The sequence below is a fragment of the Lissotriton helveticus genome, chromosome 1_1, assembly GCF_964261635.1.
Source record: "Lissotriton helveticus chromosome 1_1, aLisHel1.1, whole genome shotgun sequence".
Taxonomy (NCBI): Eukaryota; Metazoa; Chordata; class Amphibia; order Caudata; family Salamandridae; genus Lissotriton; species Lissotriton helveticus.
In genome coordinates, this window is record NC_136057.1 from 260,707,690 (window position 1) to 260,733,704 (window position 26,015).

At 44.4% G+C, this 26,015-nt stretch overlaps 1 protein-coding gene across 1 annotated transcript in view; it reads right to left on the bottom strand.

The window, feature by feature from the left end:
• LOC144769213 (echinoidin-like) overlaps positions 1 to 26,015 on the bottom strand; it is a 101,641-nt gene that overhangs the window by 65,885 nt on the left and 9,741 nt on the right. The window contains exon 2 of the mRNA XM_078653248.1: positions 17,489 to 17,536. Within this exon, the coding sequence (XP_078509374.1) occupies positions 17,489 to 17,531 (43 nt within the window). The 5' untranslated portion in view covers positions 17,532 to 17,536. The remainder of the gene's footprint in view (positions 1 to 17,488; positions 17,537 to 26,015) is intronic.

Here is a 26,015-nt window from a genome sequence, read left to right on the forward strand (position 1 = left end):
GGCATAGGCTAAATTTTGGAGCCCCTGTCTAAATTTGCTGATGCCTTCCTCCGCCCCTGATGCAACAAACTAACACCTACCTGAAATACACAAAAGCAGTACTACAGCTACTACAAGACCAGACCTTTGACACTGAGCGACAACTACTCTTGGGGCTCGATGTAGAGTGTGTACACCAGTCTGCCCCATGATGAAACACTCAACTTTATTAAGGATATTCTTTTTTCTAACCCTTGGGAGTACCAAACACCAAGGAATCTAGTAATGGAATGCATTAATTTGGCCCTAACCAAGAACTTTTTCTTGTATGAAGACACTCTTTACAGAAACTTGGGACCAGCATGGGGAGCACTTTTGCTCCCAGCCTGGCTGGCCTCTATGTACATCATCAGGAGACTTGCAAAATTCTCCATCAGGATAACCCTTTCAGGCACAACATTAAGACCTGGAAGAGGTACATTGCCGATGTGCTGATCATTTGGGAAGGGGACATCCCATCAACCGAACAATTTATGGAGTGGCTCAACCAGCAGAACTTCTTCCTCAAGTTTCCAAGCACCACATCACGGGACTAACTAGTGTTTCTGGACCTGAACATTTACTCGGAGGGTGGATCATTGAAGACCACACTTCAAACCCACTGCAAAGAACTGTCTGTTGTTATACGTTGTTATCACTGTCGCGACAATCTCCGTTATGGACAGTTTCTTTTTTTTCTCCTGAAAAGCTGTACAAGCCTAACAGGCCAAAAGGAACAGGCCTCAGATTTGAAGATCACACTCTCCCACCGGAACTATCCTGCCCCCATCATTGACAGAGCAATGAAGAGGGTGCGCAATAACAACAGGGAGGCCCTTTTGGAAGACAACGTTCCCAAAGATTCAGAGGCAAGACCAATCTGCGTGACAACCTACAATACCCATTCCAACCGGATATCAAAAATTGCGAACAGACATTGGAAAATCCTAAATTGGGGTAAACTCAACCTTGAGAAACCACTGTCCACTCAAAAGAGGGGTAGAAACCTCAGGTCCATACACGACCACACGCAAGCCATGTCATGACCACCCACAATCCGACCCTACTACCAGTCCAAGGCCACCACCCTTCTGGCAACTGTAGCACATGCCACCTGTCCAAGAAAAGCAGATGGGTCATATTCAGGAATGGCAGTGATTGACAGCAAAGAAAATTCACCAACTGTAACAGCCGGAACGTGATTTACATGATCACGTGCCCATGTGGTTTAGAATACATTGGGATTGACGTCACGTCCAGCCAAAATTCGCATCAGCAAACATAAGAGCAATGTCCAATGTAAAAAGAGTACTACGAAAATGGTGACACACTACCTGTCTGAAACACACACAGTAAATTACCTACAATGGACAATCATAGAACAACTACCATCAGAGAACAGCCTCCGAGGAAAGGAAAAAAGTTGGGTTTTCCACTTGGGCACCAATGTCACGGGACTTAATGATAATCTTCCTTGGAGTCTGTTTTCTTAATTAGAGTAAACCTCGGGGTGACCCTATGACAACCAATTTATTGATTAGCAGCTTAGCTAGGCTGACCATCCCTTGTTCAGTTAGCTCTGTGATTTTTTAGTAATTACACTTCCTACTACGACCTGGATGATGACAATAGGCATGGCAAAATCTATTTGCAGGGCTGTATCCCCCTTTTAGTCCTTCATTTGAGATTCTCCTGTTAAAAGCCCATCGTGTTTCCCTTATCACCCCCCTATTTTGTATTTTTACTCAGTATAAATATCCCCATATTGTGTAAAAAAAAAAATTCCAACTTCCTGTAAATCGACTTGGTTCCGTTATCATGTGCCTTAACAATTGGTCCCGGGTACACGTCAACTCGGCAAAACCTCAGCGCAGAATTCAAGCGTGCCTTTTTGATTCAATACGCCCATAACGGCGCAGGCGCAGAGAGTTAGATAGTTAGTGGTCTAGTCCCGTCTGGACTTGTCCCCTTGCAGTTCCAGGTCGAAACTCACCGGAACCGCTTCAGGGTCATGTCTCTTCAATTCACAGCTACCTACGATCACACGTACACCGCACGAGCAGCAGGAAAATTGAGCCAATTAAGGTTAGCATAAATACAAAATGCTCCCGTCTTCTCATTCACCACGGAGCCGCGGAGGGGACAGTCGATCAAGGTAGTATCCTGACTAATGTAAGTACTGCATAGCTGCTTCTACAAGGCCACTCCTGCTAGAACCAAGGGAGTTTCTAGAACATCCTTAATGCAACTATTCTCCCTACAGAGTGCAAATAGCACGGGGTCCCCACCGTTCTAAAGGCTCATGATGTCTCGGACTTCTGGATAACAAGTATGCAAACATGTTCTTGTGATGACAACTTTTTCCATTCTGAGTAAACTCGCAGTAACTAATAAGAATTGACCTTTATAGAGTGTGTTTTATATTACGTTTGTGTGTGTCTAGTATTTGTCCCCTTCCTTTTCAGGTCACTGTACCAGCACTTATTTACTCAAGGCTATCAGTAGACACTGTATATAAAACCTTTACCGGTCACAAACTTCACGTCAGGAGTATTCCCACTGAGGATTTTTTTGTACATTTTTGTGTTTCTTTTTCGGATTGATGCAAAGGTATTACCTAGTCGCAGTACAATTGAACATAATAGGCATATTCGGCAACAATTATTTTTATTAATTCTACACATAATATTTCCTGTGTATAGACAGCATTAAACTGTCCATGTGGGTAAGGTAGGGATCTGTGTACCCATCCTGAAGAAAAAGCAGCACGCTTCGAAACATGTTGACACAGACACACGTAGGAGGTTCTGTACATCAATATTTCACATCTCTACTTCACTTTTTTATTAATACCGGCACGGAGGCCTATTAAAGTTCTTCTTATTCCTCACATGCAAGGTATTTTTTAATATTCACTCATTTATCCACCCCTGACCCTACCACTCAGTTTCTCGCACACTACACATAGTGGTTACATCAGTGCTCCCACGTATTCGCTCGTTGATAGCACGCCACGTTCCGTAGAGGGGCGCGAAGACCTCTATGATGGAGCATGACACCAAGGGCCCTTTTGGTGTGTGAGGGATATTTAAAGAACACAATGTGCTTCCCACCCATGTAGGAAACACATCCAACCCTAGACCATCACCAAACTATTGTGGGTGGATTCCATTTGTTTATTAGATCAGAACTGATGTCTGAAGAATTTGTAGGAAGACATGTCTTGCATGCCTTAAACCCGGGATATCAGCAGCGAATCTAAGGATCAGTTGGCTAACCTCCAATTTACGATACAGCTTCTGTGAGAGCGCTCTTTCAGCAACTGCCCAGCTGACCAGTACCAACTGGACTTACCCTTGACCCTGCTGCTAGCTTCGGCTGGAGTGAGCTCTAACCATAAAGTGGTACCCATCAAGTCCTGGACCTTTGGCTGGAGTACAAGCTGGGACTTGAAAACATTTGACAGTTTTACTCTTCAGAGAACTGGCAGGAGACTGAGACTGCTGTGGAGCTAAAGCTGTTGACATCAAATCGCCAGTCAAATTGAATATAATACCTTATATGTACAAAGTGATGCTAAGCCACTTTTTGTGTGGCTTAATGCTGCTTTCTAAATATACAACCCTTTCATGCAGGTACCTAAGTGAAAGGGGCATGCAATGGGCATTCTGCAGCACACAAAGAAAGAGCAAAAAGTCATTGGTCCTTGTTTATGTGCAGGAAGGCATCCCTTCATTCCTGCACATAAACAATTATCAAATAATGACAATTTGCTACATCTATGTATGCTGAAGAATGCAGCAAACACAGAAGTAACAAATAGCCATTAAGGATTGTTTATGTGCAGGAAGGTACACATCAAATTTGCAAAGTGGTACTATACTTACAACAACACCAAAAGGATGCAGCTATACTCCCAAAAAAACATTTGGCCAATCACACTGAACTACTTTCTCAATGCAGGATGAAGTGGGAATGTCTTGCAGTGGGGTTCACGTCACACTCTTGTGGGGTACTGGTGTGGGCCTAGCGTGGCTCTGGTATTTGTCTAAGGAAGATACACTCAGATTTATAGGGGAGATATGTGATCGCCCACTGTAGCAAGGGACACTTTGAGACATTATTTATGGGCATTTATGGGCCCAACTTTGATGATCTGCAGTTCTATTATTCACTACACATAAAAATGTAACTGTATACTATCTTCTGAACTAGACAGATCTAGAGGACTCCTGAGGAAACCGTCAGCATCTTCATGCGCTATAATCACAATAGTCGATGCCTGGTGGTATAGTAACCCACCGGGTAGGGACTACGCGTACTACTCTCCTGTGCAAGACATTCCTACACGTATAGACTACTGGCTAATATCCCACAGCTTATTGCCTTACATGGATCTCTGTGAACACCTCCCTAAGACCTATTCAGATCATTTCCCTGTGACTCTTAACTTGAGCATAAACAAATTGCAACCAAAAGCTTTTACTTGGTGCTACCCGCAATATTTTCTCCTAGATGTATTGTTTCGTGAGGAACTCGAGCAGACTATTGATGAATATTTCATTATTAACTCAGGCAGTGTTCCTCAATTATGCACTCTTTTGGAGGCCTTTAAAACCCACATTTGAGGAATTACAATTTCTAAACATGCTGGAGTATGAGAGTCAATCTGAAACCGGATGCAGAAGCTGGAAAAGGAACTGAGGGAACAGTCATCACTTGCGAGACCTAGCCCCCAGATCCTAGCGCAGATTAAAGTTAAGCTAGAAGAATATATCTAATTAGCCCAAAATTAGTTAATTCACTTAGGGAAGTATGCTGCAGCCAGAATATATGGGGAGGGAGAAAAGCCAAGCTTCACACTCGTAAACCTGATCCAACCTAACAGAGGAAAAATTGAAGTGCCAATGATATATGATGAGGGGGGCAAGCCCAGACGTGGCGCTGCACAAATGGTATATCAATTTCGTACATACTACACTGGGGGCATGATTACGATAGCTGAGACACCGCCACCTATAGTCTTTTGGTGGCAGTCTCCCGCCATCTGAACCACCTTCACAGCGCGTCACATTTTGATGGTGGGCAGCTGTGTGGAGGTCGGGAAGACTGACCTCCACTGATCAAATGGGCTCAAGGAGCCCGTCGGTCCATTGGAGGCAGAGTATTGCCTGAAAAAGTGGCTGTGCCTACCAGGTACCACTGTAACAATTTGATGTTTCTTTATGCTGGCCCTTTTATGGCCGTGAACCGGCCATAAAAAGGATAGTAGATAGGGACATTGGAGGCCTCTAGTTGGCCCCCTTTAGCCCCTGGCCAACAGACCCAGGACCTGGGGGGGGGCACCTATAATGCCCCTGACATATCCCTGCACTATGTAGGGGGTGCACCGAGTGGCATCGCAAGCACCGAGTGGTGCCTGAGATGTAGTGCAGGGATATGTGTGGGGTGTCTGTTTTGTCTTGTGGTGGCAGTCGCATTGCAATTTGCCCTTTGGGACCACTGCCATGTAGGCGAAAGGTGCCAAATACAAAACAACAGCGGGCAGACTGAAGTCTGTCCACCATCGTAATCAGGCCCTGAGTTATACAGATTGCGAGCTACACAAGAAGACAAAGTCACCTCTGAATATTTATCCCATATTGCCATGAAGTGGTTAACTAACACCCACAGGGAAAGACTGATGGCCCCACTTCAGCCAACAGAGATATCAACTACACTTAAAGACATGCCCAGCGAGACGCACCTAGATCAGATGGCCTTACTGTTGCCTACTATAAAGCATTCCAATACAAGCTCATCCCCCACATGGCTAGTCTATTTGAAGCAATGGCCGGAGAGCGTTGTATGCCCCCAACTATGCGGTAAGCACTGCTAATAGTCCCCTGAGCAGTGCTCATCTTACAGACAACTATCCCAGCTGAATACTGACACAAAAATATTAGCGAACAGGTTAGCCCCTCAATATAAGAACTGAAGAGTTCGGGTTCGTTCCACGGCGTTCACTAAGCACACTCTCTTTGTCACAGTTTCTCAAATCGACCCGGGAGTCCGCCCTGCAGCAGTATTATTTTTAGATGCTGAAAAAAGTGATTTATTCAGTTGAATGGCACTGCATGCTGGTGGTGCTGTGGCAGGTGGGTGTGGGTGATATTTACATGAAACTAATCCTGGTTCTTTTCTCAAAACTGAATGCTCAGGTGCACATGAACGGGATGCTATCTGCTCCTACACTGATCACAAGAGGTACAAGACAAGGATACCCACTTCTCGCCGCTTCTATTTGTCCTAGTCGCTATTAGTTGCACTCTGAGCGAATCCCAAACTGAAAATTGATAATCTCTGCATACGCAGATGACTAGTTATTGTATTTACGTGACCCCAAACCAAATTTTACCCCAGAACTGCGCAAAGTGGTGACTTGAAAAAAATCACTAATATTCCCGCTAACAGCACACACTGCGCTCACTAAGCTGGAGTTCCCGCTGGCGCTGGCATGGACTACCAAATGTGTATGTTACCTAGGGATTAGGATTCTGACTGACACTGAAGTGATAATACGTGAAAACTATGGGAGAGCAGTATAGCACTCAGCAGAAGCTATAGAGAGGTGCTTTTAGCTCCCCTTTAATTGATAGCCCTTATGAAAATGATCATCCTTCCATGATTCCTATTCCTGTGTGCCAATATATCTATATTACTGCCCAAAATGATGTTCCACAATATAAGAACCTTATTGACGTGCCTGGCCTGGAAAACAACTGCATGTTGGGCAGACTACTCTGACCCTACCCTATATGTCTGGCGGATTTCACACACCTGATCTTGAGATATATTATAGAGCAGCGCACGCTATGCATGCGCACCACCAGATACATGGTCCACCAGATGTCCCTCACCTATATATGGAGAGAGAGGACGCCGACCCTTTATCACTCCTGTGATACCTTCTAAGCACCGCCCAGTGCAAATATCATAAAATTGATTCAATAGGCATGGGGCATGTCAATCACTGCACACACTACTTGATCCTGATATGTCAGAACCTGTGGACATAGCTCCACTGACACACCTACTGCAGACGAAAACTCCTCGCCGGGATATTTCACCACTCTACAAACTTATGAGGCAAACAACTAGCCTTTTAAGCACAAAAGTACGACAGGACTAGCATTAGGATTTGGGCATAGTAATAATAGATGAACAATAGACATACTGTTGCTCGATCACAAAAATATCATCACAAAATGGTAGGCACCGACCCGCCCATTTTAAATACCTTAACTGGGTATATTATACACTGGCATGATAATTTAAATAGTGTTTACAAAACGATGCTAGATGTCCGAGACGTGGCAGCGAGGGTGCTGAATATAGTCTTCTGGCTTGGTCCAGCCCCGGGATTGACGGTTTCTGGGCAACAGTGACAAACACACTCCCGGAGAGAGTGGGATTGACACTTCCAGAAACGCAACTGGTGGCATTGCTAGGCTTTGATTGCCAGAAACCACTAAAATATAGGTGCCTGGTAGCATTAGGCCTCCTAATGGGAAGAAGGAGAGTTTGTTGGATAAAGGGCCCATTACCGATGCTGTCGGAATGGCAAATGGCATGTCCTTTTGTAACTCTCAAGTGGGCACCTTCAATTCTCCAACAATGGCCCGCATAAGGCCATTACAACATATGGGGGCCATACCAAGCGTACTTGCATAGTAAGGCAGACACCGCAGATGCAGATAATGCTCAGAAAGGAATGGATCCAACACAAGGCAAAGGTAACCTGAGTGTTGAGTGTAACCCCCCTAAAGGGGACATTTCCCTTAACATCCAATAACATAGAAGGGTTTACTCCTCTTGATAGATGACAAGATTGGGATTGTTGTATAAAGTCAAAGACTGCTGAATATACACAATGCGGTCAAGGTTGTAGTTCTACCATAATTCCCACTTGCTTCTCGCTCCAGATCTCAACTATACGGATATGTACTTTTCCACAAGTTTGCTCTATGTTTAAGTTGTAATTAGTGCTATTAGAAAGCACATTGTATGATTGCACACAAAATGATAAATAAAGATTTTGAAAAAAATATGTATGATGATCCTTCTTTCCTATCCACCATGATGGCCTCTGCATTTAATTGTCTCATTTAGATGTGTCTTCTAAACTGCAGTGTGGAAAAACATGATTATAATTTGAGTTCCAAAGATCAGCTCGCTGAACTTTGGCTCCTCGCACCTGACTGTGCAGATGAAGACTCTTCTATGTTACCTGGTCTCTATGACTAGTACATTACAGTTTCAGGTGTGTTGTTACAAAGAAACTTTAGAGAGCAGAACATGCCTGATATGCATCAGGGGCCTTTTGATGTGTTACATTTTAGTGCAAACCAGTTGTACTCATGGGATTTATCAAAACTATTATCTCACTTTCAACAGGTTGTAGCCGAAAAATGAATGTTCAGGAAAGCTATTCAATATCTTAATAGCCAAGTACTTTGAATATAATTATATATTATTATTATTATTATTATTATTATTATTAGTATTAGTATTAGTATTATAATAAATAAAAGAATTAATGCTTCTTGAAATGTTAGTTCCAGATTTGAAAGATGACAAAAACGACAGTGAACTCTCATGCCCTTAGTGCTTTTCTTGCCTCAATTCTTAAAGAACCTATTTTCCATTTCAATGATGGTAGTACATTTAGGGTGTGCATAATATGTTTGAATTAATGTTGAAGAAATCTTCAAAGTGAACTATTGGAATGTGTTTGTGTGTACTGGGTCAAGATTCAGCTGCTTATGCACTTCCTACACTTTTTTTATTTCTCCTGCTGAGCTTCAAGGCACGGAGAAGGGGTGAATGTAATGATATATGGCATTGTGATCGTTGGCATAGGATCCAACTACTATGTATCATTCGACAAAAATAAAGAAAAGAAAATTGTTTTACATACTTTATGATGTGGTGAATGTGGTACTGCAGTGAAGTGTGCGTTCCCTCTGATCCCCCCCCATGGGTTGGGAAGAAACCTGAAACCTATCTTTTGTAAGGCTCAGGATGTGCCATGATCAATTGCCTGAGGTAATGTGTCTAGAGCAAGCAAGGGTATGATGAGGCAAGGGGAATGGCCAATTGGGTCACTACTATACTCAGAGGCTTAGGAATAATAGCACCACCATTAGGGATATCACAGAATAGTCATATGATAAACAACATGGTAAGGTTGATTGAGGACTTGTTGGATGACACCCCAGCTTCCCTAGGAAATATCACAGATAAATGACTACGATGAGGATTGAACGTATAAAGAACCAGTTTGAATGAGAATTTTGGCTGCCAAGAAAGGCAGAATACATCAGGTAGCGGGCCAAAAGTGTTGTGCGTACCTACTGGACAACAGTGACGACATTAGGCGGATAATAAAAAAGATCCATTAGAAAGAAAGAAGGAAATATATAGAAAGGACGCAGGGTGAATAAGCGCTAGGATAAATAGGCAGATCTACATTCGGAGTATTGGGAGGGGTAGCCCCTGACCCTGAATGGGTCTGTGCCTGCCTGGTTCAATGCTGGCTCCACCCCCCTGTGGTGTGTCTGAGGACAGAGCCCACCCTGACAAAGGAGGGCGGAAGCCCGGTACACAAAGTGCTTCAGTATCCCCCAGAACCAGTTGGGACTGGATCCCCAAGCCCTGTGCCAGGACAGAACAAAGACAAACCCAGTATAAATATTGGGGCTGGGACCCCATGTCAGTGTGCTGTTTTGGGTGCTTGATTGTACCTGCTGGGCCCCAGGAGGAACCGCCACAAGGGATTGCCCCTCTGCTGGAGGATCCTGTGAGATGGCCTGCCTGCGCCCAGCTATGCCCAACTTTGCCTGGTGTGCCTTTGGACCCAGCGTGGGATCCTTGCTAGATTCATCCCTTTGCCTTGGGGAGAACGCTGCTACGTCCTGCTGCTGGGGCCACCAGTGGCGTGAGGAGCACCTCAGTTGCTTTTGGGCCCCAAAGCACTGGTCCGCACACTATCCTGAGGGAAATCCGGCTTGGGGATTCCCCTGTCCTGCAGGAAAGGGGAGCAGGAGCCCACCTCACATTTGTGTTGTCCCGAGAAGCGCCGCACCACAAGCGGCATCCCGGAAGTCAGGAAAGCTGCCTGGTTGTGGGCGGGTCGTGTTTGTGAGCTGCGGACTAATCCAGATGGACGTTGCCGCCGGAGTTCAGGCCCAAGTGAGCCGGGAGGATGGCGGGGCCCCGTGTGCCGGTGGGAGCTCCGTGTGTTGACAGGGAAGTCAGAGACTTGCGGGCTCCATCTCCACCTCCCCCATCTCGTGAAGAGAGAGGCGGGTTGACGGCCCCAGTGGGGAAGACCGGGCGATGCAAGGTGATGTCCCAATAGGTCCCCTGCACAACAGCAGCCCCGGTAAGTGGGGCTGAAGCTTTGGGGCATTCTTGGTGCCGTGGGTGGTACCAGAAGAGCTCCGGTAAGGGGGGCTCTAATGGCTCTCAAGGCACGGTTGGTGTCAGTGCTTATGCTTTCACAGCTGCACCGCAAGAGCACGGGCAGCTGCACTAAGGGTGCACCTTGGTTAGAGTCCCGGAGTGGAGCTTGAGAGGCACCGTGGTGCCAAGGCTGATTTTCTCAGCTGCACCGTGAGAGTGCGGGCAGCTGCAACAACAGGGGTATTTCTCTGTTGGCAACAGATGAACCAGGATGAGTTGCACCCTAGCCACATTTAGCGCCATGACTTTTGGACAGAGGGCATTTGGGACAGGACAGCCCTGACGGGCCCCAAGGAATGCCAGTTGGCCTGGGGTCATTTGTGTGGTGCTGGTAGGGCATCCCCAACACGACCCTGCCCCTACCCCCAGTCCTGTCCCTACACTGAAACACTACCCTGCACAACATCCCGACACTACCCAACTTTATTTCTGGAGAGTTGCAAGGTAAAATCTCCAACCAGGTAAAACCTAGTTGCTATGATCTACCCATGCTCAATCACAGTCAGCCTAAAATTCTATGTCCTGTCTACTCTGACCATTTGATGGCAGTTTGTTCTTAAGCTCTTTGACAGCATTTTTATTTTAAACACCAAGGATTTGGCTTGGCTGCAAGGGTAATGGCAGCTCTGTAGCTGGAATCATTGAGCTTTTGCCCAGTAATGCCACATAAACAGGGGCTATTAATCAATAAACAAATAGGGCAGTACACCATCTGCCGTCTGTGATGCAGGAGATGTGAGAGAGACGCTGTTGCATCCCTGAATCAGGTAGGGGTCCATTATTTTCTCTCTGATACTGGCCTGCCTTGCGAAGTGGCCTTAATCTTGGAGTAGATACCTCAGTCTGCAGTGTGCCATTAAAGAGGATCTGGACAAGGAAACAGGTTGACATGTAGCGGCAGGGTGAGATGGTGCTGCCATAGGTCATGGTAAACTGCATCCCATCACAATGGAAGACACAGTGTACTCCAGTCTAGCCAGACCTGCACTCTGCAAAACAAGTGACCTACCTCTCTCGCGTCTTGTTGTATGGGTGAATATCTGAGGTACCCCACTGTTCGCCAATCCACTCACCGTGTATCGCCGATCGGCCTGACTTTAAGGTAGCTCCCTCGACATCCTTCTCTGCAGCAGCAAATCCTGTTCAGTGGTCCTTCTCAGAGAAGGTATCCTGTCCTTTGGAGCCCTTATCTGCCAATGTCTGCACCTTTGTCCCGCTGAAAATTTCAAAACAGTGAACCTAGGATTCTTCACCTTGACTTCTTTCAATGGATTCCTGATTTCTTTCTCTAATAATACCTGCTGACTTGCCCTCATTTAAGTGTACCTTTTCAGACATTTTTCCTTCTAAGTCAAAATATAAGCCGAGAGTGGACCCAATCCACTGCTTATAGAAAAAACTTGTTTCACCACAGTAGGCCCTAAAATTTGACTTTTCCTTAGTCTTGCAGGGTTTTGGTGTTCTTTAATTCATTAAAATGTACTCTATTTTTCTAAACTGGTTCGGGATATTTCTTTTGTAGTGTTTTTATACTGTTTATGTTCTGCATAAATACTTAACACAGGGATTCTATGTTAAGCCTGACTGCTTTTGTTCCAAGCTTTCAGAGGGTCAAGCACAGGTCAATTTAGTGACTTCTGTGATCCACCTTGATTAGGATCGTGGATTTAGTTTGACAAGGGTTAACATCCCCTGAACTAAAACCCAATTTCTAACAACAACTCATTTGACAGTTTAAGCTGATATTCATCTATCTACAATATCACTTGATATAAATATCTTGCTACTTGTCAACTTTTCCTTCTCTACAATACATAATAAAAAAGAGTTTAAAAATCATATCTTTTGTTCCATATATTCGATTTTGATGTTTTGGTGTCATTTTATTTATCAACATCACTCTATTTTTCTAAATCAGTTTGGAATGTTCATTCTGTTTGCTCGATTAAGTGTTCTAGACAATTGACTCGGAACAATTCTAGACAAAATGCTTCCTTGCAGGTAAAAAGAAACCAAACATAAATTGCACATTCATTTGTCCTTGAGCTCGAGTTTTGTACCAGTGGTAGCATTGAATGTAAATAATGGGTGAGTCAATGGTGGGGGGTGACCCTCAGGCAACAAGGGGCCAAACCCAGCCGGGGCCAAAAAGATTTTTTTTAAATGTACTTAACCTCGCTCTCCTCCTTGTTTCGCTCTCCTCTGTGTTTTCTTCTTCCTTCTTGGATGCCATCAGCGCGACAGCATCTCATGGAGCCTCGGGCAACCCTCTTTTGCAATTCCGATGCTGCTCTCATGCTGCAGATGAGCATCATGAGAGCAGCGCCAGGATTGGCTGCAGCCGGCTGTCTTGTTGCCCCAGCAGGCACAGGAGACCTAAACCTGCTCTCCACCCAGCAGCCTGAGACAGCCAGTGGAGAGGTTACCACTGCGCATGTCAGGCTGTCCCTCAAAAGACAGCAGGCCAAAGTAACATGCGCAGTGTAAACTGGAGTGAGCACCACTCCCTTGATGCCAGTCAGCAGCAATGCTCCACCCCTAAACACTGCTCTGGCTGCGACTAGTGAAAAATTAAACAGTAAATCATTTTATTACCATTTTATTTTTCACTTTTACTGCACTGGCAACATGGGGCTGAGACTCCTACGCCCTTATGGAGGGTCTGCCACTGGTGGGAAAACTAAAACAATACAGATCTCAAAAGCAGAAGACACCTGAACTAGACAAGTCCTGTAGGTGTACAAATAGCATTTTAAAGACTCTAATTAAATCTTTATCATAGATGACAGACAAAATGTCTCTGCGTAACTCATGGGAATCTTCAGTCCGGTACCAAGCAACTGAAAGCAGCAATGTCCCTTCAGAACTGAGTTTGAAGTATCTCACAAACATCACTTTTATTTTATAAATGTAATATTGTTGTCTCAACGCATTCCAATGACTCTTGTTTTATAGTTCTGCTGTGCTCCTTATCCCTGCATTCTATTCTTCTAGCTACATACACTATCTCTCATTGCTTGGAATGCCCTTCTTTTCCAGTGGTGTCACAAGAAACTACATCCCCATGCTAAGTGAATAAAGAGCATCTATCCCAGAGTTTCTCAATTTGATGTTATTTATATATTTTTAAATATTGTTCAGTTTATGGACCTCAACAGTTTGTGAGAATAGTTCGTTCAGTTTGATCACCAACATTTAGAATGAGCATGAATTAGACATGTCCAGTTCCAAAATGGTAGAATGGTGCTGAATATATTCCACTAGTATTAATTTGACTGTTGGTCTGTTCTTGGAACAAGCGGGTATTTCCCATTGAAGGTGGCTAATCTGCTCTGACATATTTTCCTTTGAATAAATATATATGATGTATATTTATTTTTGTAGTGATTTGGCCTCCTCCACAATCAGAGTCTGCATCGAAATATGTGTTTATTTTGATTGCTCTTTTCTATACATTTAGTTATTCAAATGGCGAATTGTAATAATGAACATTTGACTGTCCTCTGTGTCACAGCGCCTGCTGCACTATTGATAGCTGCACCCCTGTCATTTCTACAATCCTCCTTCACCCTATCTCAAGATAATCTTTCCCTTGGCAAACTATCACACTGTGCTGCTAATCTTTCTTTCTAGAGACTCTCTCTAGTGCCTCATAACCTTCCACTTTACAATTCGTCTTGTGGAATCAATTCTGTTACCATTCCCCCCTGCTGTTGGAGTGTGTCTCTCTGGACTGCTCTGCTAATGTTTTTCTCTCTCCTAATTCCTTGAAAACTTTGTATCAGTAGTTTGATCTTTACTGCCCTATTCCAAGTAGCACTTCACACCAGTGGTGCTGATAGCGTGTTTAGAGTGAGGGTGCCGCCGTTAATGTAATATCAATCTTATATCAGGAAGTCATAAGACTTGTGGAAAATCCAAGCATCACTCAAAAATCAATGTGGCTAATATGCCACAACTCAGCAGGAGAATTGTAAGGGTGTGGTATTTAGCCGGCAGTGCATTTTGTAACAATGGGACCACATTATATAATGTGCCCTGGGGATGCAGCAAGCATGTGCTTTCTGTGCCCCCTTCTGTAAAATTGATAATGCTGGCACACATTTAGAGGGAGGGCATTCCCTCATTTGTATTGGGGCGTGGCCACATGCAAATTAACAAATCGCTTTTGCTCCGCACAGTGTCATTTTTTGGACATGGGTGCCAAGGCAAATAATGCCCTTACGAGGTGCACTGAAAGTGACCCATTAAAAGATGCTGTACTCTCATTCAGTCTCCTAAAATCAGCCCTCTGGAGGGGAAAAAAGGGACCCTATGGACCCACCAGACAGTCCTGGATAGGTGGGTGGGTGCAGTCATTCATTGGTTGTCGTCTGCACTCTGAAACCTGGAGTGGCATTAAAGCAGCAGTTTGGTATTTCACTTGAATGTGCTGCCCTCAGAACAGTGCGAGTTTGTAGCAGTGCATTCTTTCCAATATGGTCTTCCCTGTTTGCACCTGGCACACTTTGGAGAGGTGTGCCAGGGCGCAAATAGGGAAAGTGTACAGGGTACAGAATACGGCCCTGTTGTGGTACAGACAGCACATTTTCCATTAAAATGGCCACTTAATCCATACACGCGGAAAAAAGATTTAGGGCCTCATTAGGATGGCGGTTTTTCCGCATCCTCCGGGCCGGCGGAAGTGTCCGCCGGCTTGGAGGATGCGGAAAAACCGAGGCGGAGACTCCAAAGACCCACCGCCAAATTAGGATGGCTGGTGGGTCTGGAATTCCGTCCGCCGCTTTTCCGCCGCGGTCGGCTTCCGACCGCGGCGGAAAAGCTATAACATAGCAGGCGGTGTCTATGAGACACCGTCCGCCATATTATGATGTTGGTGTAAATATGCTTTTCCACGGCGGCTTTTCCGCCATGGAAAAGCATACGGACATTCACTTTGGGGGCCCGTTGCGGGCCCCCTGGGTTAATGGGGGGTGGGGGGTGCACATGGGGGGTACCTATGGTACCCCCCTGCATTTGCGTACACAAAGCAGCAGGCACCGTGCGGTGCCTGCCGCTTTGTGCATGTAAATGCAACACATGCATTTTTAACATTGCGGCGGGTGCAGCTTGAAGCTGCACCCTGCGGCGGGTGCAGCTTGAAGCTGCACCCGCCGCAATGATAAAAATAGAGGATGTGACCGCCACCCTGGCGGTCACATCCTAATCAGCACGGAGGGAACGCCGCAGCCCCTGCGGACGTTCCCTCCTCCTCAAGGGTGGCGGACGGACGCAAGTCCGTCCGCCATCCTAATGAGCCCCATAGTGCACAAACAATAATGTATGGAAATTGGGTTTCAGCCAATATTTAATATTATAACATTGTGATTTGTTTTGATCCTTCTAAAATCTTTGTTTCCATCACACTTCAGAATTCATTTATGCTTTAGTAATGGCTGGTATCTTTTAAATTATGTATATCATTTATAATAGGTATTTAGATGGTGTTGCATGTTAGAAAAAAAGCAGATGACTCACAGCCTTTACTTTCAGAAAGCTAGTCATATAGGTCACTTTTAGAAAATCCTCCCACTTTGCAGAGAAGCACAAATAAATACTGGTTTCTGACTAATCAATGATTTATTTATCAGAAGTCATAGCCTGACATTTGACCTTTGTCACTAGATTCACAGAGAAAGTGACAAGATAAACACAAAGGGGCAGATTTACAAGACCCTTGCGCCACTTTTACATCATTTTTAACATGGGAAAAGTGACGCAAAAGTGGCGCAAGGGGCTTGTAAATCTGCCCCAAAATGTAAAGGCATCGGTATTGCTCATCCACCTTTTTAATTCCAGCATGGTTACTTCTGTGAGTGCAACAGCCCCCCAGTCCTCTACTTCCAGCGCCTATGCTCAAGACTTCACTCCACCATTATCTCCTAAACCTCTTTCATTTAAAGAGTCTCTCTTCCTCATCGTTATAACTGTCAATAGTGCAGCAGGTGCATTGACACCAGGGCTCAGAGGATATGAGTGCCCCTGTACTCAAAGTATACCTCTTTTCTACTGACAAACCAAGAGATGAGAGACCACTTTCCCTGCTTGCATTAGGGCACTTGTTGCAATTGCTATGCCACTGCACCTCTTGTCTCCATTTTGGTAGCCACCCTTGTTTGGCCCTAAATTCAAGTTGCACAGGAATTGGACTTAAGTGTTTTCTCGTATTTACCATATGCCTCAATATTTTACAGAGGAAAGTTTTGGCAGATAAAACCTGTCAAGATTTACCAGGGAAAGGTCCTAGTTAACAGGGGAGGGAGCATCACCCCATTAATTAAAATACTCCCAGGAAATCCTTTCGGGATGAAAAAAATGGTATATAATTAATGTAGTACCATTTTATTTTACACTATCCTGCATCCCAAAATGAGTGTCAGGACGGGGCAGGGCCATTGCTACAGAGTGGAAGCAGCATGGCGTAGTGGTGAGCTGGCCACTTAAGTTTAAAGTGCACATGCCACTTTGGCCGGCTGTCTTGCGACGGCCAGACAGACACATGCACTGTAAACCTTTCTTACCCACCGTCTTATACCGCTGGGTTGGGAGAAAGCACCTTCAGTGCTCTTGGGAGTGTAGACAGAGCCCTCTCCACCCAACCCTGGCACTTCTCTCATGCTGGTGAACAGTATGAGAACAGATCCAGGATTGATTACGGGAGCTGTCTGGGACCCTAATGTCCCACCCTTATATTTTGTACTTTGAGCCCTTCTGGCAAAACATGAAAATGCAACTATTTCCCTTCTCACTATCAAGTCAATCCAGAATTAAAACAAAATACCCACAGGCTTAACAGAATTTGGAAATGTGATTGTGAATTATGACCCTATTAAAAGAATAAAATAGCTACATGAGTAGACAATACGATACCTACGGCAAAATGCAACTAGTGACACTCATTTTATGAAAAACGAAGATCACAAACCTTCTATTATCAAGAAGAGAAGCAGAATGCCGAACATTTTCATGGTTTCTGAAAAGAAAAAGAAAATGAGGCGTTTTTTAGTGATTTTCTTGTGACGTGCTCAGGAAGATTCATAAAGTAGTTTAATATATTTTGTACAGCCTTCACCACACATTAACAAAGGAAAAACATGCAAGCAGGCTTAGGCTACTATAGTTCCCGTTGAATCAACAATATTTCTAGAGTGAAATTTCAACTCAAGCAGATTCCTACCCAAGAAGTTAGGAGGCCATAAACAACCCAAATGAAACTAAACCAAGGAGTATTGAGAAGTAGTCAAGAGCCTGAAAGGATGGTTGTGGTTGTCTCGTCAAGTGCCTGTAGCTTACCGAATGATGAACAGACAGGTAACCAAACTCCTTACCTAGTTTAGAAGCTGATATGGACAGGAATTGAGAGATGGATAGGAGGAAACACTTTTCTAGGAGGGGGCATGTCTATTGCTCCAAAGGGATAGATGTGGAATGGCTAGTGTTTGTGGAACTGCATTGTCTAACGTACGTGAGAGGGTAGCTGTGGCCTGTCCAACAAGAAGATTGCCATAAGTGACTACTTGGAAACAGTTGTGATCTTTAGATTGACATAGACTTCTGCCTGTGCATTGAAAGTCGGTAAAGATATCATTGATTGAACAAAGAGATTGTAAGCTACATAGCCCTTTCAACTAGAGAACCTGCACGCCAGATCAACCATCGGATTTCAATTGAACAACTTAGGAAGCTTGTAAATTGGGCATAAATAAAACAACCTTTTTCCAGCAGGATCACAAAATAAGACTGTTAGAACCGGGGTCACCGATTCCGACACGGTAGCTTGGCGCGAGGCAGGCAGGCACCTGAAGGCAATGTGTAAAGCAGTGGTGCAGCACTCACTGACACTGATTCAATAATACGCAGGCAATGAAGAGACACCACACCAGGCTGTTTTGTAAAACAAGACTCTTTATCTACTTTTGGTTCAGGTAGGTAACGCTAGGTTCTCGCTTAAAACAGGGTAAACTGTTCTCATAACCTTAGATCAATGCAGGCAACATTGCTTAGGCATACATTCAATTCAGGAAACAATTCTGATATTCAGGGACAACATAGGCAACATATCCTATACGCACATTCATGAAATGCAACACTTTGTAGGTATGTATATGACAGCAGTGGCATCTTCTATGCATGGGGATCATCTAGGCAACAGGCACAACATTTCCTAGATGCACATTCACTAAAGGCAATATGTGGTAGGCTATACAGCCCCAGACAGTCCTGATGTGGGCCTGGGAGTGTTTTACTGAACTTTCCAGGCCCCAGAATCCCCATAGGCTTCCTCTGTTGTTAGGGGGGAGGCCTCAGCGAAGTTCTAGGCTGCGCCCCTCGCAGGTAACAGTCTGGAGCAACCCACATCAGCTCTGGCAGATAGGGGGTTAAATAAGGCCTTCGCTGCTTGTTCTGAGTCTCTCTTAGTGAGGGGAGGTCATGGGGCTGCCATTCTGCTCTAACCTGGCAGCCCCGCTATTAGTACTCAATTCGCCTACCTCCCGGGGGGTTACCTGGAGACGACGTCCACTGTTAGGCCCTCACTCCCCCCTTGCCTACACGCTCCTTCGGACCCAGCCTAGGGAGGTCGAGGGCTCCCGTTCTCCTTGGAGCCCCCTCGCTGATGTCCGGACGGGCTCCGGGTCTTGCGGTTCTCTTCACGGCCTGGGAGCCAATAAGGGCGCGGCTATCGGGGGTGCTGCGGCAGGAGCCAATGGGGGCACGGCTCACCAGGGGCGTAGCCTGTGATGCTGCTGGCACCCTGGTTGCCCCGCAATGCTTCTCGCGCACTCCCCAGGCCTAGCGTGGCCTACACAGTGCCCCCCTCACTCTGGGGGCTGCAGCGGTTCAAAGGACAGCCCAATCTCCTTGTGGGGCAAAGCGCTCATCTACCAGTCCCTGGCCAGCGGCGGTGATTTCCCTCGCCAGCGCACCCTTTTCCACAACGCACGGGGGCCGCGGCGGCGATCTGGGTTCACGGGGCTCTTTCAGAGTCAGCGCTTGGGATCAAGGGCACAGTCGGGACCAGGGCAGCGGCGGTGATTCGGCAAAAGCGTTTTGGGAGCTTGCAGCACTCTCGGCTCCCAGCACAAACAGGTCACAACACCTAGAAGGTTCATCCCTTATAAGTCCCAGCGCATTGCAGTCTCAGAGCATACTTCATACATCAGGGCCCCCAGAGGGGGGTGGTACTCTCTGGCTCCCAGCGCTGTTGGGATGGCTGGCGTCAGTTTCACAGCACTTCCCAGACCCAGCGCTAGTTGATAGCAGGTCTTTAGCTGCAGTTACTTGGGGGAAGGGTACGGGGTTGAGTTGGCAGGCACAAGAGGCAGGATGGTTCCCTGCGGCACACTGGAGTTGTTCTTCTGGGTTTCCTCCTCACTGGGCATGGTCAGCAGGCTGGCAGAGCCCCTCAGCTATCTTGGGTACAGCAGGGCCTAAGCTCAGTCAGTCTCAGTAGTGTAGGTTCCCCCCTAGGCCCAACAGCCTATACTCCAGCAGAGGTTTCACCAAGTCCAGTGGTGCACCAACTAACTAGTTAGGTTTCCCTCCTTTCCTCTTACACCCCTAGGTCAGGTGACCCTCCTGGAAGGCGGCAAAGCATAAATCCTCCCTGGGCTGGAAGGTTCCAGGGGCATCTACCATGTCTGTCTTAGTGACAAAAAGGCGGGACGGCAAGGATACAGTAGCAGTATGTCCCAGTCTGCTCCTAACTACTGGTGCAGGCATGTACAATAGCCACTCCGCAGTAGCAGGACCCTGTGGCAGCCATATTATTAGGAGAGAGCACCTACATTTCAGCACTGTTTGGCAGTGGTTAGGCGCCCAGAGGCCTAGGTCCAAAAACAAAATTTTGGCAAAAATGAGAGGAAAAGGGAAATAAAACAGGGTACAACCAGCCTAGGGCTGACAGGTCTAACAAAGACATTTTATAAACTGCTAGACCACATATGTAATTTATGCGATTGTCTGTGGGCAAGACCAGGTTCAAGTTTATTGTTGAAGTTAGTTAAAAACATAACAATTCCACTGATTAATACTATAATTCATTACAATTTATAAACATCATAAACATGGTTGTCCAATGAGCTTGTTTCTTGCTAACGTACATTTCTAGAGCAAGTTAATGAACTAAGGGGCATATTATCAAAAACGGCATTAAAATTAGGCTAAAGCACGATACTTTTAACCCCGTTCTTAATATTATGGTCCTAAAAGCGTCCCATATTTCTTTGAAATAGGCAAACATTAAAATAATACACTCCCGGGAAGATGACAACAATCATTCAACTTTGATCTTTACACACGTCATGTCACAGAACTTCTTTAAATAATGTAATACTGGGCAGATATGGAGGCCTTTCTCAACCTTTAAAACATTTACAGATAAAACTGTCTGCAGTGGGTGAAGTGAATTAACGTGGTGACTTCATGGGAAGTTACTACATGGCAGCCAATCATCATGATCATTAGCTTTTAGTAGTACAGGAGGTTGTGGCCAAGTTCAAGAAACTGCAGTAGTGCTTGTGCAAAATGAGCTCGGCCACTGTGGACTTTTTCTGCTGTAGATGTAACCCAGGCCATGTTCATCAACATTTGAGTGATCACTGGTTAGTCATTAAGTTGGTCAAATAGGACAGATCATTGTGGTCTTCTTTTTGCCATGAATACAACCTAGACCCATTTTATGGAGTTTAGGCAACCCGCGTTTCCTGCTAAAGGCCATTGCCAAGAATTGAATGAATTTACAGTTTAACTGCGGGTTGCTGGGGTTAAGGAATGCTATAATGGGATCCCTAAACATACAGATGCCTCTGCCATTGATGCTTCTCTTTAGTAATTGTACATACAGTTTATGCAGCAGAGGACAGATGCAGATTAAGTAGTGGTGACCAGATCTATGTTGGTAAGACCACAAGGGAGTTATGGAACATGTGAGGACACAGCTCAATAAAGATGTCTCATATCCATAATATCACATAAGTGTACAGTGACAGATAAGGACTGATTCCGCTTTCGTGCCATTGATAGCAAGAGTAGAGATAGGGAATGAACACGCAGACAATGTAATCTATCTTTAACACACACATGTTGGGCATTTAATTTGATTTGTAGTTTGTTGATAGGCATTTGTAATAATTGAACCAGGATTCTATAATTTTGGAGTACTTTGTTGAATCAGTAATCGGTTATAGCCTGGACATATTTGAAAAAGGTCTGTAAAATCTCTACTCATTTACTCCAACTGCTGTTTACCGAGCACAATTGGTGTTTAAATACATTGATTTATCTGTAATTTCATCATTTTTTTAATTATGCTTTTATGAGAGCTATGGACACAATATGGGATATTTTAGATGAGACAATTAAATGGAATTGAACCTTTGTAGGTATTTGACTGTTTCTTCTACTAAGATGGCTGCTGACATGATTTTGTTTACTTGTGTGCCCAACTTAGTTACCACTTGTGGGATTGAATATTAGATTGTGCTTCAAATTCAGCGCAGACTTTAGAATAATAGTAACAAACCATTTACCCAATAATGGCTCCCTTTTATTATATTTTTATAAAGAACACATTTTTCTTTTTCCAAGAGGGCCAATGTTATAATGTAGATATTGAACAAGTGCTAATATGGCTGGATTTATTAAAATGACTTCCGTGTTGGCTTTTATAGGAATAGGATCATGGCCCTCTTTTTGCACACAGCCATGATGCTGTAACTTGGCTCTGAATAAATGTTTTAGGTATGGGAATACGAATACATTTGATTGAAATATTGTTGGTGCCATATTTGTCTGCAAACCAATTCCATCATGAACAATGGGTGGATAATTGAGATGTTTATATTATTGGAGAAGATTATACCTTTGTTTAATAGCATTCTTGTGTGGACTTTTGATTATTCGTTTGTTTGTATAATTGGGTTGTGATGTGCTTGATAGTTTGCCTGCTATCTGATGAGCCCTACCTGACTTGTTTAAGATGGCCAGATGGTTTCATTTAGTTAATAGGCCAAGAACATTGAACTAATTATTAGGAACTGGCTGTGCTGTTTCCCAACATGATGCCATTTATATATTTTGAATTATTATTTAGTTTCATGGACCTCACCTGTTCTATGCATGTGTGTGAAAAGTTCAGGGCAGTTTGATCACCAACATTTAGAATGAATATGAATTCGACATGGCCAGTTCAAAAATGGTAGAACAATGCTTAATACTTGTCATGAGTATTAATTTTACGGTTGGTCTGTTCTTGGAACATGCAGGTATTACCTAGAGAGGTGGCTAATGTACTCTGACATATATTTCTTTGGATAAGTACATACATTATATATTTTTTTCTGACTAAGCCTTGGTTCATTTGCAGAGTCTGCATGGAAATATTTGTGTATTTTGAATACGCTTTTCTATATGTTAGTTGTTGATATGGCTAATCTCAATTACAAACATTTGACTTTTACTTTGAGCACCCACATATGGTAGAATATTAGATAAACAGTATTTGAATTTTTGATAATATGATTATTGCTGGAGTTAATTTGACTCTGTAAATACTTTCAAAAATGGATAGAAAAAATGCAAAAAAACACAATAATTGAGTGAAAAAAGTATTGATTATGCATTTTGTTGTTTTTATATACTGCATTAGGCTAGGCAATTATAATAGAATAATATTAATACTTAATTTTATATAGGATTTAAAGAATAACAAACTGTGACTGTCTACTCAGAAATTAATATTTGAGATAAAGGTGTAAAAAAAGAATTTCGGTGTATTTTAACCCCTTCTCCGCGCAGCAAATTCTGCTGTGGTGCAAGAGGGGCGGGGCTGGGCGTGGTGCTGCCATACTGAGGACGGCTCCGGGCCATCATGAGTCACAGTAGGCGTGTGCTCATCACGGCCGGGAGCTGTCCGAACTCCCCCCACTGATCAATTCTCCCGCACAGGTGGGGAATTAACCGCTCAGGGGAGGAACGGCAACGTTCGGACGGCTCCCGGCCGTCATGAGCACACGACTACCATGACTCATGATGGCCAGGAGTCTTCCTGAGCATGAATGAGGTTAACATTTGTATTTACAGCAAACATGACTGTTCAAAGTGTTTGGGCTCATCTTGTAAGATCCATATGCATACCTGCCAATCCCAGAGTATGAGGAATTAAAAGAATGGAAGTGTACTTAAGAAATGGACATCAATGTAAATTTGCAGAGAAGGGTACCAATATAGATTACAAATTGCTTATACATTAGTTGACCACTTTTAAAAATCTGCACCTGTCTCATGTCTTGCTTACATTTAGGGTCACAATTTTTGGGTGGGGATTAAGTGCCCTAAGATGTAACATATAGTTTGCATGATTTTAACAATTTGTATTTTTAGTATTTGTCAGTTATGTCCTGATCTTACAATTGCAGTAAAAGTGATTTTAACATGTGTCATAAATTACTTATGTTTATCAGCCCTGAGGATGTCCTGTTGTTTTCAGAATGAAACATGTTGGCTGTGTAGTCATGCACCTTTCAAGAGAGAAATACAGAATAATACTATGAATACAAACAGGCATCCTCATACTTGATCAACTGTACAATTGTGTTAGAACACATATGTAATCAATAAATAAGCAATAAATAATGGTGCTACACATATAGGTGGCCATACACTGGATTCTATATTTACCAACTGCACTAAAATAAAATGTTTTCCCGCCAAAGAAGTCCACTGGTCAGACCATTTTTTGATTGAGTTCCATCTGGCTGGACCGACTAAACAACTGTATAGAACACCGCCCCCACCCCCGCCAATTTTCCGCCGCCAATGGCATATCTGTGGAAAATCTGCGAGAAAACTGGCAAAAACCGTCATTTACAGATGCAGACTCAGCAGAGTCTGCATTGGAAAAATTTAATAATTCACTTAAATTAGCCATTTCACCTTGGCCCCTCTAAAACTTCATAAGCAGTATCCTCCAACCAAACAAGAAAAATGGTATACTCTAGACCTTAGGAAAGAAAAACAGAAATGTAGGCGATTACAAAAAGCATAGAGGACATCAAAAAACGAAGAGGAAAGGAAAATCTTTCAAGAGGCCCAGTCAATTTATTACAAAAATATAAAGCAAGCGAGGAAAAATAACCTCTCCTTACAACTTGCAGAGGCCGGCAACTGTCCAAGGGAACTGTTCAAAATCTTACAGAGCTTTGTAAAACCCACAGCTAGTGAGAGCCCCGATGATGTATCACAAACACTTTGTGATGAGATTTCTATGTTCTTTGAGGACAAAATTAATCTCATCTACAACAAAATTATGGCCTCTAGGGATGTAGGAACCACGACCTCTCTCCCAAATAACCCACCCATACAGAATATAAACTTTTTACTTACCATCCCACCAGTCAGTGATCAAGATCTTCCACCCCTCATCAACCACATGAAAACCGGTTCTCCCAATGACTACCTTCCTGCAAAAATGGTGGCCCCTTTGATCTCCCTCTTGGGACCCTCTATCCAGGCAGTTATGAATATCTCACTGGCTAAGGGACAAGTCCCAAGGGAATGGAAGATTGCGGTGGTAAACCCAATAAGGAAAAAAGCGGCCTCCCCCTTGACAGATCTTTCCAACCTCCGGCCCATCTCCCTCCTACCATACATCAGTAAGATGACAGAGAAGCACGTGAACACCCATTTATCAAATCATATTGAGGCAGCGGAAGGCCTGGACCCTTCACAATCTGGGTTCAGGCCTAATCACAGCACCGAATCAGCCCTACTAGCAGTGACCAATAACATCAGGATGACACTGGATGGTGGGGGGTCTATGATTCTGGTGCTGTTGGATTTATCCGCTGCCTTCGATACGGTGTCTCACGAAGTGCTTCTCGGCCGTCTGAGGGATGTGGGGCTGGGAGGTGTAGCCCTGTCTTGGATGGAAAGCTTTCTCTCCTGCCGCTCTCAAGAAGTCAGGATGGGCTCCCATAAATCCACCTCTAGGGAGCTCACCAGGGGTGTGCCACAGGGCTCATGCCTAAGCCCCACATTATTTAATGTGTATGTGGCCCCCCTGGCTGACTTAGTGAGGTCCTTTGGGTTTACCCCGGTGTCCTACGCCGACGACACCCAACTTCTCTTCCCTTTTAAAACCTTTACACCTGCTCTGCAAAAATCTTTTGCACAAGGCATGAGGGCAGTGTCAAAGTGGATGGCTGAGAACTGCCTACAATGCAATGTGGCCAAAACAGAGGTATTACTGTTTGGGGATGCGGTGACATTATGATCTGATGAGTGGTGGCCCTTAGAATTGGGACCTGTTCCCATCCCAAAGCAGACCGTGAAAAACTTGGGAGTGTTATTCGATCAAACCCTGACATTTAAAGACCATGTCAACCAAGTTGCCGGCACGTGCTTTAGGGCCATTGGACTGTTGAGAAGGGTCTTTCCCTATCTTCCTGACAACC